The 11,307-nt window shown below is 47.0% G+C and overlaps 2 protein-coding genes across 2 annotated transcripts; both read right to left on the bottom strand.

The window, feature by feature from the left end:
* Window positions 1-335: 335 nt before the first annotated feature.
* On the bottom strand, window positions 336-2,208 carry LOC115406870 (glutathione-specific gamma-glutamylcyclotransferase 1). Its single transcript, XM_030117127.1, has 3 exons — window positions 1,948-2,208; window positions 1,820-1,855; window positions 336-968 (listed from the first exon to the last, which is right to left on the bottom strand). Exons 1-3 carry the CDS (start codon window positions 2,116-2,118, stop codon window positions 549-551), a joined length of 627 nt encoding a protein of 208 aa, XP_029972987.1. The 5' UTR covers window positions 2,119-2,208; the 3' UTR covers window positions 336-548.
* A 2,881-nt stretch (window positions 2,209-5,089) lies between these two features.
* On the bottom strand, window positions 5,090-11,079 carry LOC115406991 (delta-like protein 4). The gene is made up of 11 exons (XM_030117300.1): window positions 10,666-11,079; window positions 10,320-10,574; window positions 9,780-9,837; window positions 9,055-9,318; window positions 8,223-8,283; window positions 7,795-7,925; window positions 7,515-7,684; window positions 7,034-7,253; window positions 6,203-6,944; window positions 6,001-6,109; window positions 5,090-5,895 (listed from the first exon to the last, which is right to left on the bottom strand). The coding sequence occupies exons 1-11, from the start codon at window positions 10,717-10,719 to the stop codon at window positions 5,890-5,892; spliced, it is 2,070 nt and encodes a 689-aa protein (XP_029973160.1). The 5' UTR covers window positions 10,720-11,079; the 3' UTR covers window positions 5,090-5,889.
* Between the last annotated feature and the right edge of the window lie 228 nt (window positions 11,080-11,307).

The raw sequence follows: 11,307 nt of genomic DNA, 5'->3' as shown, positions 1-11,307 counted from the left end.
GTGCAGAAAGCTGCAGACATGATCTGGTGCTGATGATGTTTCCTGAGCTGATTCCCTTAAAGCGTCTGGCCTTGTGCCGGCTGACAGCCCTCCGAGGAAAAGTCAGCGTTTCCACTAAAGCCGCGGTCGACATTCCTCAGACACGTGAGGAGGGAACATGAAGCCAGGGAGCCTGGATGTATGCGAGCGTTCGACATAAACACAGCCGGAGGGGGAACACAAACACCGACGCCGGCTGCTTCTTCTTCTCTTTTTTTTTATTTAAATACAATCCAAAAATACATTTAAATACAAACATTTGGTAAGTTATTTACACAAAAAAGTTGAGACAAAAGTTCAAAATGCATTGTTTTTAAAGCTTTTCTTGCTTGTTTGGTGTACAGTATTTGGATAGCTTATATCTGTGGAGCACAGTTTAATAGAAAGAAGGTCAGAAGGTCAGAGTGCTTATCGACATGGAAATACTTTACAGTCTGAGAGTTTGTCGACAGAGGATTCATCGGAAATTGGTTTCAGGATTTCATTTCCCCCCGTCGACCCCGGCCTCCTCACACAGCCGCCAGCAGCACGGACTTCGGCTCTGGGGATTTGATCCCCCCACAGTCACGCAGGATGTCGAGGAGCGCCGCCTCGATGGCGAACAGGTGCTCGTCCTGCACCTCGGGGCAGCACAGCCTCATGAAGTCGGCCAGGCGCACCAGGTACTCGGCGTTGTGTCCCGTGCTGCCCCGGCAGATGGCGATCTGCGCGGCGATCTCCCGGTCCGGCGCCGGGCCCAGGTAGATGGGGTTGTCGGAGGCGGCGATGTAGACGAGGGCCGACAGCGCGCCCTGGCCTTTCTCCCTGGGGATGAACTCCACCATCGCCGTGACGTAGCCGCCGCCCTCCACCTCCCGAACGTTCAGGTACCGCAGCGACTCCTCCACCTGCGAGCCCGTCACTTCGTAGGCGACGCCCCACGTGCACGCCTGCAGGGGGAAAGACAAATAAAAAACAAAGTTTGCAAAACGAGGAGGCGGTTAAGAGGAAAAACTTCCACTGGGTTTTTATGTTGAAATAAAAATTTCCAGGCTCCTCATAAATCTCTGCGGGCGAAACGGTAATTATGTCAAATAAAACCAGAGCGAGTGATCAACAAAACAATCGCGTGAGCAAACTCTGGCTCATGACTCAAAGAGTACATCTTACGTCACGATTTCAAAATTAGGTCAAGAACGAGTGCGAATCCAGCTACACCGGTTTCTTTAGTAAACTCTGTCCGACTTTCTTGCCACACAAAGTGTCTTGTTGTCTCTGATTGAAAAAACACAGATTGAATCAAAGTAATCTGACAAAAAAAAAACAAACAAACAGAAGAACCGACTGATGGGCGCAAAATGATGAGCTTGGATAAATCAAACTGCTTTTCAATCAGAGATGTAGCTACAGTGCTCGTCCCTCAGCTTTGCTGCTAGTATCTCATGCGCATCTTTTGGGGGATTTAATTACCCATAAAGCTCTACAGCAGGGGTGTCAAACATATGGCCGCTGGACTGTAACCTATCCAGAAGTGTGTATATCATCCGTAAAACATTTGAAAGAGACATTTCAGTTTGACTTTTCTCTGCTTTCTGCATCAGGATCTGTTAACATCTGCATCTGTTAACAGTGCTGAAGTTTTACTTTTGAGGTTTTTCAAGAGAAAGTTTTCATGTCGTTGGTATTTCTTTGAACCGAAACAAAGAGAAAACCTTCACAGTTGTGTTTATTTATGCATAATTCATAACTGATCGTAAAACTTGCCAACTCTTTCCTTTCACAGTCCACATCATGTACTTACATCTTCATCCTCCACCAGTGTGACCACTCTGCCAGGCTGTGAGGAGACAGACAGAAAACACAAGATCAGATCTGATTTCTACAGAAATCTAGCTGCACTGGGGGGGTTTCACAGCCTGCAGCTCTCACCTTTTCCTTGTCCCCTCTGTAGAAATCATCTCCATGCCAGAACCTCCTCTTGTAGCCCTTGATGTGTCCCACTTTGCTCCTCCGGTACGCAAAGTCCGGTTTCCACACCAGAGACCCGTAGCCGAAGATCCAGAGGCTGCTCTTCTCCCGGATGATGTCCTGAGGTTTCATCGTCGCCTCCTGGCTCTCTCTTGATTCCTCAGACTTCCTCGGACTTGCCTTGAGTCGCTCTTTATGTCAACAAGTGTGCGCTGCCTTGTGTCCCGCACATCCCCGCGTGTCTGCGTTATAAAGTGCGTCTCACGTCATGCTGCTCTCAGGTAAAAAAAAAAAAAAAAAAAAACCCACAATATGACTAAACAAAAAAAAAGTGCTATTGTTGCGTTATTGTCATTCGAATGAAAAACCTAGAGCGCGCAAATAACCCCCGCTTCTCTGCCTCCGCACGTGCGTTTGTTGTTCTAAGTGCGTCAGAGCGGCGCGTCTTGGACCAATGGCAGCGCAGAGGGGGCGGGGCCAGGCGATTACGCAACCAATCAGAGTCGCGTGCGCGTGGACACCCCACACCGAGTCTTGGAAAACATCCCAACACCCCCCATCTCTAAAAAAAAAAGAGAAGAAACCAGAACTCAGCTGAAACTTCTGCAAAACCACCATGACCGCGTTTCTGATTCTCATTCATCAGATATAAACTTCTTGTCTTTTTTTTAGTTTTTGTTACATGACATTGTTTTTAAACATCGTAATAATGAACACATGGTAAAAAATTGTTGCTGTTTCACCTGAAGGAACACCTTTTACATCCCAAAGTGTCAAACAGTGAGTTGTCGTCAGGTAATCCCATTACCTATAAATAACTCACTCTGTTATATCTGCTCTCCTAAGCTCATTAGCTGTCTGGCACTGCTGTGCCAATAGCAGATCAATGATAGGCAGAGGTGAGGAGTAAGGGAGCAGGGACATGCAGGGGAAAATGCTTTCGGTATCAAACATATGGGTTGGGGTCCAAAAAATGTGTTATAACAAGTTTGTGCCTTCAACTTCAGTTTTTTTCAGCCCCATATTAAAAGCTTAGTTATTTTTTAAGGGCAATCACAGCACCGATTTTATACTTTAGCTTCACTGGCTGCACTAAGAGGGCACGCTCCTTCTCTCCAGGCATTTTACTGGCTTTCCAGTGTCGCAATCAGAGACTTTCCAACAAAGGTATGAGGATGTCATAATGTGTAACCTCTAAGATGGGGTGCATAGCGGCGAGTGGAGAACCAGACGCTCAGCAAAAACCTCTGCAACCTGCAATCTGATCCAAATGGAATGAAAATAAGAATGATAACCAGTCTAGCTGGTCGATTTTCCAAGGTTTCTTCCTACAGGTTGACCGTGTGTGTCTCTAAAATTTCCTGTGATGGACTTCAGTGTCTCAGAGATCAGTATGACATGAATTCATCTTTTTGAATCATCTGATTCTGACTGTGTAATAATAACTGATTAACATGAGCGCCTAATAACAAGGCACAGCCAAACCCACATCAGCATGTTCATGAAGACAAGTCAGGACAAGTTTCTGCTCAAAATTAGAGAAGAGAAATGAACCAGAAGCCCTGTTTGAATCCTTTTGGTGTTCAGATAAAGCGGCTGGTGGTTCCTGTCTCACTGGCCGTTCTGTGTGGAATTTGCATGTTCTACCTCTGCATGGGTTTTCTCCAGGTTACCTGGTTTTCTTCCATCATTCATGCAGCCTAGCTGGTGTCTCTAAATGTGAATAAGGCCGTGTGTTATCTTTGGAAATATGACTTCTGCTTTTAGAGGTTTAATTCAATCTGTGGGGTTATTCATAATCCATTTTTAAGACACCTTTTCTATATCTCCTTCATATTTTGAACTGCAAAACTAGTTTTTTTTCCTTTGGTCGATGAAACCTTAATAACTCAGAGGGGAAATGATAAAAGCAGGATGCCAAAATCAGTGTAAAGCTTCATTTAAATGAGGTAAAGTCTTCACAAGTGGCCAAAGAAGATTTTTACTGTGAATTTCTTGGGAATCTGTCACTGACTTCTGCTTCACCTGCTTCAGTTTGGGTTTATAGTCTATTTTACATTAGTGTAGTTAAAGCAATCAGTTTTCAAACAGGTGTGTTTATTACTCGAAACTTAATATTTAACACGTTAATTTATTTGTGCCATTAACCTTCATGGTATATAAAAAGGCAGTCTGTCATTTCTAATGATTAGGCTGATGAATCCATGCTGGGAAACAGTAGTTTTATTGTTAGATATGACTTAAAAAGAAGTATTCAGCTAAATAAACACATCTCTTCCACTTCTACCAGCTTCTTTTTTGAGTGAATCACTGTTTCAACCTGTGTTTTCACTGAGAGACAGAATGTGAGTTCTTTCTGCAGCTCCAGCTGACTGCTGGAAAACATTTGCCTTGCTGCTGATAATATTTCCACCTCTCAGAGCTGAAACATGACTGGACTCCTCTCCTCGTCTCAAAACCTGCTGCCACCAAGTGGCGGAGCACAGCTCGCTCCCAGCAGCAGACCTGCAGACTCAGCCAAGTAGAAAAAGACCACAAGGACTCTTTATTGTCACATACAGGTTGCTTTTAAATATAGATTTCTTGTGTGAGTATTTCCTTACAACGCCGTCCACTGAATGATTGCTAGCACATTGATTTCACTTCACACCGACACAGACGTCCTGGACGCACGGCGGGGGGCCGCCGGGACAAAAGTTACTGTATCTATAGACAATGAAGCCACTTTCACGCCCGGTAAGGTTTCTATCTGATTCCCACATTTAATTTAGGATCTCTATTCGACCACATGTACACTCAACCGTCAAAGAGCCACAAACAAACAGTGTACCAGATATGTTTTCCTTGTTTTTTTTGTCTTGTTTTTAACTTTTATAACAATAAAATAACATGAAACACCTAAAAACATTTGAAAAATAAATTCACCTTTTGGGGGCATCAAATTAAAAACCAATGTACAAGTCATACTTCTAATCTCAACATATAAATATACAGTATATACAAAATAATCTTATAAAACATAGAAAGAGACAGATCAGTGCTTCATATACTTAAATTACTACTGAAATACTAATCTTACAAAATAACATTATTGGTTCAGTAATTTCCGTTGAAGGCGTCCTTGGTACGATAGTCACTTCTTGTATTTCTTTGTCTTTTTTTTTTCCTTTTTTTTTTTTAATGGTCTTGCATAAAGTAAATCAAGGCCTTATCATGAGTTTCCCTTGCGTATTGCATCTTTTGATCTTTAATTGTCACGTTCACGGTGCTGTGCAGAGGAACCGAGATAAGGCAGGGCACCAGGTTCTTCTCTCTCTCTTAAATATAAGGCTTTGTGATCTAGGCTGCATACATTCTTTTTTAAAAAAAAAAAAAAAAAAAACGGGTTTAATTTACACAACGAAAATGAACCGCTTTTCAGTAGTTTGTGAGTCCGTCTATGATTGAGCACAATGCTGATTTTAAAACGTTTCTTTTTTTTTTTTTTTTTTGCTTGCATAGCGCGTTTTGCAGGCCACGAGGAGCAGAAGAGGCTGCAGGCTCCGTCCACAGTCTCACTGGCAGTAAGATGATTTGCATGATTGCTGATTACTGCGATGACGTGGGGAGGAACGCGTGGAGAAAGTCCTCTCTGTTTTCATCCCGGCCCGGATCGACGAGGGTTCGAAACAAAAACCAAAAAAAAAAAAAACCCCTTTGCTCATTGTTCTCCGCCGTGTCCTTTCGTAGTCCTTTACATTCTCACATAGATTAGTAGCTTCAGTTCTATTGCATTCGAGGAGCGCTCCGGCTCCGTCCAGTTATCAAGTTTTCAAGAGCAGCAACTTGCATTTAAATAAATCCCAGTCTCTCCAAACGTGTAAACAGTCCACGAGAAGTCCAACAAATATTATCGTCCATTCATCAGACCTGCGGGAGAAGAGAGAGAGAGACACTCAGGGACAATTCGAGACATGAATGTAACATTCTGCCTAAAACGTCGAACAAGAGAACGTTGATGAGAGTCAGTCTTACCTCAGTGGCGATGATGCATTCATTTTTCTCCTCTGCTATTACGAAGACAGACTGGTATATTGAGTCTCTGGAGGAGCATATTGTTGATATTCTACACTCTGGCCGTTCACTGGAAAGCAAAGAGTTGGTTAAAAGCTGCAGCGCTGACGCCATGATGCTCAGATCATCATCATCATCATCAAATCTCATCCTGTTCTCTCACCTGTACATTCGACTCAAATGCATCTTGTCTTCTATCGTCTTTTCACAGTTTTCGTCTTTGTCCAGACGGGACAGCTCGTCCTTGTACCCCGGGGAGGATTTATAGTCCAGGTGGTAGTGGTTGATGTATTTGTGATTGGACTTCTCCGCGGGACACTCCACCTCCAGATCCGCCTTCTTGTTCGTGTTCTTGAGCTCCAGGGTGGAGATGAGGTTCTCTTTCTGGAAGTCGGCCTTGGAGAGGTTGTTCATGGCTTCGGCGTCCCGCCGCTCGGCCCGCTGCTTCCTGACGTGACACGCCACCGCCGCCGCCGCGCAGAGCAGCACCAGACCGGCCGCCAGGCCCACGCCCAGGCCCACGGCCGCAAAGTTCAGCCTGTCGCCGGACTCCCAGCCGACGTTGGGGCTGGGCGTGTTGGCCCGGGCCTCCTCGCCGGACTGGCACCGCGGCCCGCTGTAGGGGGCGGGGCAGAGGCACACGGCCCGGCCTCCGGCCCCGACGGCGCAGCTGCCGCCGTTGAGGCAGGGCCGGGAGCGGCAGCCGTCGACGGGCCGGTCGCAGTGGCGCCCGGTGAAGCCCGGGGCGCAGGCGCAGCTGTAGTCGTTCATGCGGTCGATGCAGGTGGAGCCGTTGGCGCACGGGTTCCTGGCGCACTCGTTGACGTTGACCTCGCAGCGCAGCCCGGCGAAGCCCGAGCGGCAGCTGCAGACGTGGAGGCCGTTTTGCACCACGCAGTGTCCTCCTGAACAAAACATCGACGGGACGCGTCAGTTTTGCTGCAGACGCACAGAAACGATCCACTCCTGGCGTGGACCGGGCCTGGAGTCTTACCGTTGGTGCACTGCAGCGAGGTACATTTGTCCACTTTCTTCTCACAGTTGAGTCCGGTGTAGCCAGCCGGACACTCGCAGACGTAGCTCTGCCCGTCGTCCGTCTCCCTGCACTTGCCGCCTTGGAAGCACGGCGTGTCGGCACACGTCAACATCTTGTGTTTGCAGTGCGGTCCTTCAAACCCCGGCGGGCACACACACCTATAGCCGCTCTCAGAGTCCTGCGAGAAGAGAAAGAGAAAGAAAGCTTATCCAGAAGTCCTCCGTCAGATGTTTTTCCAGCGTATCCTGTTCACAACTGCCCCAACAAACCCCATTATCCTCCGTCTGAATTCTATTTACAGTGAGCAGTCTGTGAACTGGGTCATCTACTGACTTGACAATCGATAGCATCCTCCTGGACTCGCAGATAGACCGAGGCAAAAACAAAAACAGGAAAGCCTGTGTTGTGGGAAAGGAGAGAGAGAGACTTCCGGACTCACCACGCAGCGGCCTCCGTTGTGGCAGGGCCGGCTGTCACACTCCCTGACCTCGGAGTCGCAGTTGACCCCGGTGAAGCCCGGCAGGCAGGTGCAGGTGTAGCTGCCCTGGCCCGTGTTCATGCACGTGGCCCCGTTGGCACAGGGTCTGTGGTGCGTGCAGTAGTTCAGATCTGTTGTCGACACAAGAGAGAGAGAGAGAGAGAGAGAGAGAGAGGAGATGAGCTCTGGAACAGAAAGAGGAACCACACAGAGGAGGCTCGGGCTCGTCCTGGATGCACACCTTGGTCACAGAAGATCCCTCCCCAGCCTTCTTTGCAGGTGCACTGCCACGGCTCTGCACAGGTACCATGTTTACAGGACGGGTGGAGTTTACACACGTCACAGAAGAGGCCCTGCCAGCCCTCTCTGCATCTGTTCACACACAAACATGACAGTTAGTTCACAGACAATTCACTTTATACACCAGTAAACTTGTTGAAATGTTAACTCGTGGAGATGGAAAGTGGTGTATGGAGAGCGGCCAACACTCACACATGGAGTATAAAAGTTACTCTAAGTACTTGGTTTGTGTCCTGATATAACCTTCTGGACTGCCACTGCATGCCTGTTACATGTGTTGCCATGGAACAGTGTTCTGCTTCTTTGCATTCACATTTAGTGGATCTTTAATTAGCTCCATAAAAGACTCTTTATAAGTGAAACACTCACTTGCATTCTCCAGGCACAGTGCAGTTCCCATTTCTTTCATTACACCCTTCCAGACAGATCGCTGCAGAAAGAATGAAAAAGCGGATATTTAAAGTTCAACAGTGCCAATGAAACAGTTTTTAATAAGACTTTTATCACCTTTAAACATGCACATTCTCGCATAAAACCTGCACCCACTTGAATGGGGGGAATAAAACCATTGGCTACAACCGCTCTGTGCTGCGTGTGCCATTGATTTTGCACGCTTTCTGCAAGGTGGAGCGGCTGGTTTTAGAGCGGAACAGATGCTTGTTCTCAGAAAAGCGGGACAGCTGCCCCATTGTTATCGGTGGACGGTTCGAGCCCCGCTTGCAGCTGCCGCCCTGCACCGCTTTAACAATAGGGCCCGCAATTTAGTGGCGCGTGGCGGGCGATAATGCCGCGATTAACCCCGGCGCGTGCTGCTGGGCGACCAGCGCCCTGGATTAAACCGCACGCGCCCGGGAGAGAGAGAGAGAGAGAGGGAGAGAGAGAAAGAGAGAGAGGGAGAGAGAAAAAACTACAAATATTACGCATGCTGATTGGCTGTCTCACATTTAGTAAAGAAACCCAAACAATGTATAAAATAGGTGATTTATGACAAAAATTCTTTGAATTTGAAATATAAATTCTAAAATTTGCCACACATGTCAGATTGGAGCTTTTATTTAACAATTACGCACCGTTCCGGTTTGCCTTGAGCGTAATCTAGCGCGTATTTGCAAACCTCTAAACCCCATTTATCACCTTATTTCTTCTTTTGAAATCACAAACAACAGAAAAGTTTCCACATGGAGTCTTCACTCTTGCTTACGTTCTTGGCAGTATTCTCCCTTCCATCCCGGTAGACAGGCTATTTGCCCGTCAGGCTTGCAGGTGTAGTGGCCAAAATGGTCGTCTCTCGGAGCGCATATTTTGGAACAAGTGTCCCCGTAGTAATTTTCATTGCAGATGAACCGGTATGAGTACCTTAGCTCCGTCTGCGTCCCCGTCTGCACATCCGGGGACCACACAGGCCCTATGCCCAACTGTTTTCGGATGGCAAAAGAACTAATCAAGAAATCAGGGTTGGTGGTATCTAGGAAGGGGAAGAAAAAAAAATATTGGATTGAAGCCATGTACACAAAAGTGATTAAAGTTATTTCAATATGTTAATCAATAATGAGCCTTCAAACACAAGATGTGAGATTTCCTCTTTCCTGAGCATGTGAGAAACACTCCCCCTACTAACAAAAAAGGTGTAAAATCCAGGAAAAGGCTGTCAGGAGGTCTTTTGGCAAGGCATTTAAACCGTGTCCACTTTCCCATGCGTGCTGAAAATAAAACAAGGGAAGTGCGATTGTGTTGCAGAGATGTGATTGTGAAGGACTGTCGTGTGACTCATAAGGCGTCCTAACAAATGTGTGTCCATGACGCTGACACGCCAGATGCTTTTGGATAAACAGCCACATTAAGCGAAGGATGCGGATTGAACCGGTGTGACGGGTGGAAAAGGAGCGTCGCCCTCTAGCGGCGGAGAAGGGATCTGCGTTTCCTCACCTCCAGGCTGCTCCGCTGCCGGAGAATACCAAGCTTCAATAACTAATGAAAAAGCTCCCTGTGGGGAAAAAAGATGTTGAAAAAAAGTTACCAAAGATTGAAAATGATCTGGATCTATATGTTAGGATACATGGAGCATGCAAAGATTCTTTTCCTAACAAAATAAAATTAAAAAAGAATGGAAGCTGTATGATTTCACCCTGTTTCCATTACGCACAGATTTCACGACACTATGCTTCACTAACTATGAATAGTTTTTAATAAAACATCTTAAACGGACATGGCAGTAATGTATAACTTGCATTCTAGTAGAAATAACTCATTTTCATTAAGAAAATCATAATTCAGAAACTGACTTATTGGGATGCATTTTGCGATATTTTAAGAATCACAGTGGTCTTTGTTGTCACTGTTAAATACAACGAAATCGTATGATCCTTTCTCGTGTTCATTTAAATAGATAACCAGGTCGTTTTCTGATCTCTCTGTGCAGCTGGTGGAAACAGGCGCCAGCGCGCGCGGCAGGACAGGTGCGCTCACCGGCCAGGTGAAGTTGAGCGGCAGACGCAGCCTGGCGTCCCGCTGGATGCTGAAGGAGTCGGTGCCCAGAACAGGTGTGGCGACTTCGCCAAATATGCACTTTCCGGGGGACACCTCCGTTTGGAAGTTCTTCAGACAAACCCTAAAATAAGTCCTGCAGCCTCCCATGCTGCTGCAGCTGAGTCCGTTCGCCAGCAAACCTTTAGAATTCTGAAAGTGATGGAGATCGAGCTCGAATACACCTGATCCCAGAACCTAGGAGGAAACGAAAAGTTGAGCACAGGACGATGCAACATGCTGTGAAAAATACTTACAATTTAATGCAAAAGTTAAAAAAAAAAAATACCTGAGTAAATAATGTTATAACTATTGCGAGGACAGAGGTGAACCAAACGGCCATCCTTTAGAGTTTTATGTGCGTATCCGTGCAGAAATCAGCCTGTCCTGCCACAACACGCTCCAACTCCAAGAGGGGGGAGTGAAATAAAAGTGATCGGAATAAATATAATCCTTGGTCCAATAAAACAAGATCCAGCTCCACGAATCCGTATCCAGAGGGAAAGAGCGAGTTATCCAAGTGCTCGGGGTTACGCGCGTATCAGTAACGTCAATATCCACAAGTGAGTCATTCTGCGGTCTTTATGTTGTCCATCCATCGTGCCGGTCAGAGGGGGGCTGATGAGTGTGCGGGGCCGATGCGGTGCTGCCGAGGCTCGTGCTGCCGACTGTGACGCGCGCATGTGGCGGAGCATCAGCGCATTGTGAGTCCCTGTGAGGGCCGCTCGACGTCCCCCCCCGGCTTATATACCGAGGCGCGGAGTCCGGGAGCAGACGCCGCCCCCTGCCCTCTCCTCTCCTCTCCTCTCCCCCGCTGTCTTGGCTTGGAGTGAGTTTTACTAGCGTTTTGGAGGAAATTGCCTTTTGATTTACATGAAACCAAGGAACCCCCCCCCCCCCCCCCCCCCCCCCCCCCCCCCCCCCCCCCCCC

This window comes from Salarias fasciatus, chromosome 19 (genome assembly GCF_902148845.1).
Source record: "Salarias fasciatus chromosome 19, fSalaFa1.1, whole genome shotgun sequence".
Taxonomy (NCBI): Eukaryota; Metazoa; Chordata; class Actinopteri; order Blenniiformes; family Blenniidae; genus Salarias; species Salarias fasciatus.
Note: the sequence above shows the minus strand (reverse complement) of the source record. Positions and strands in the feature narration are given on the sequence as shown.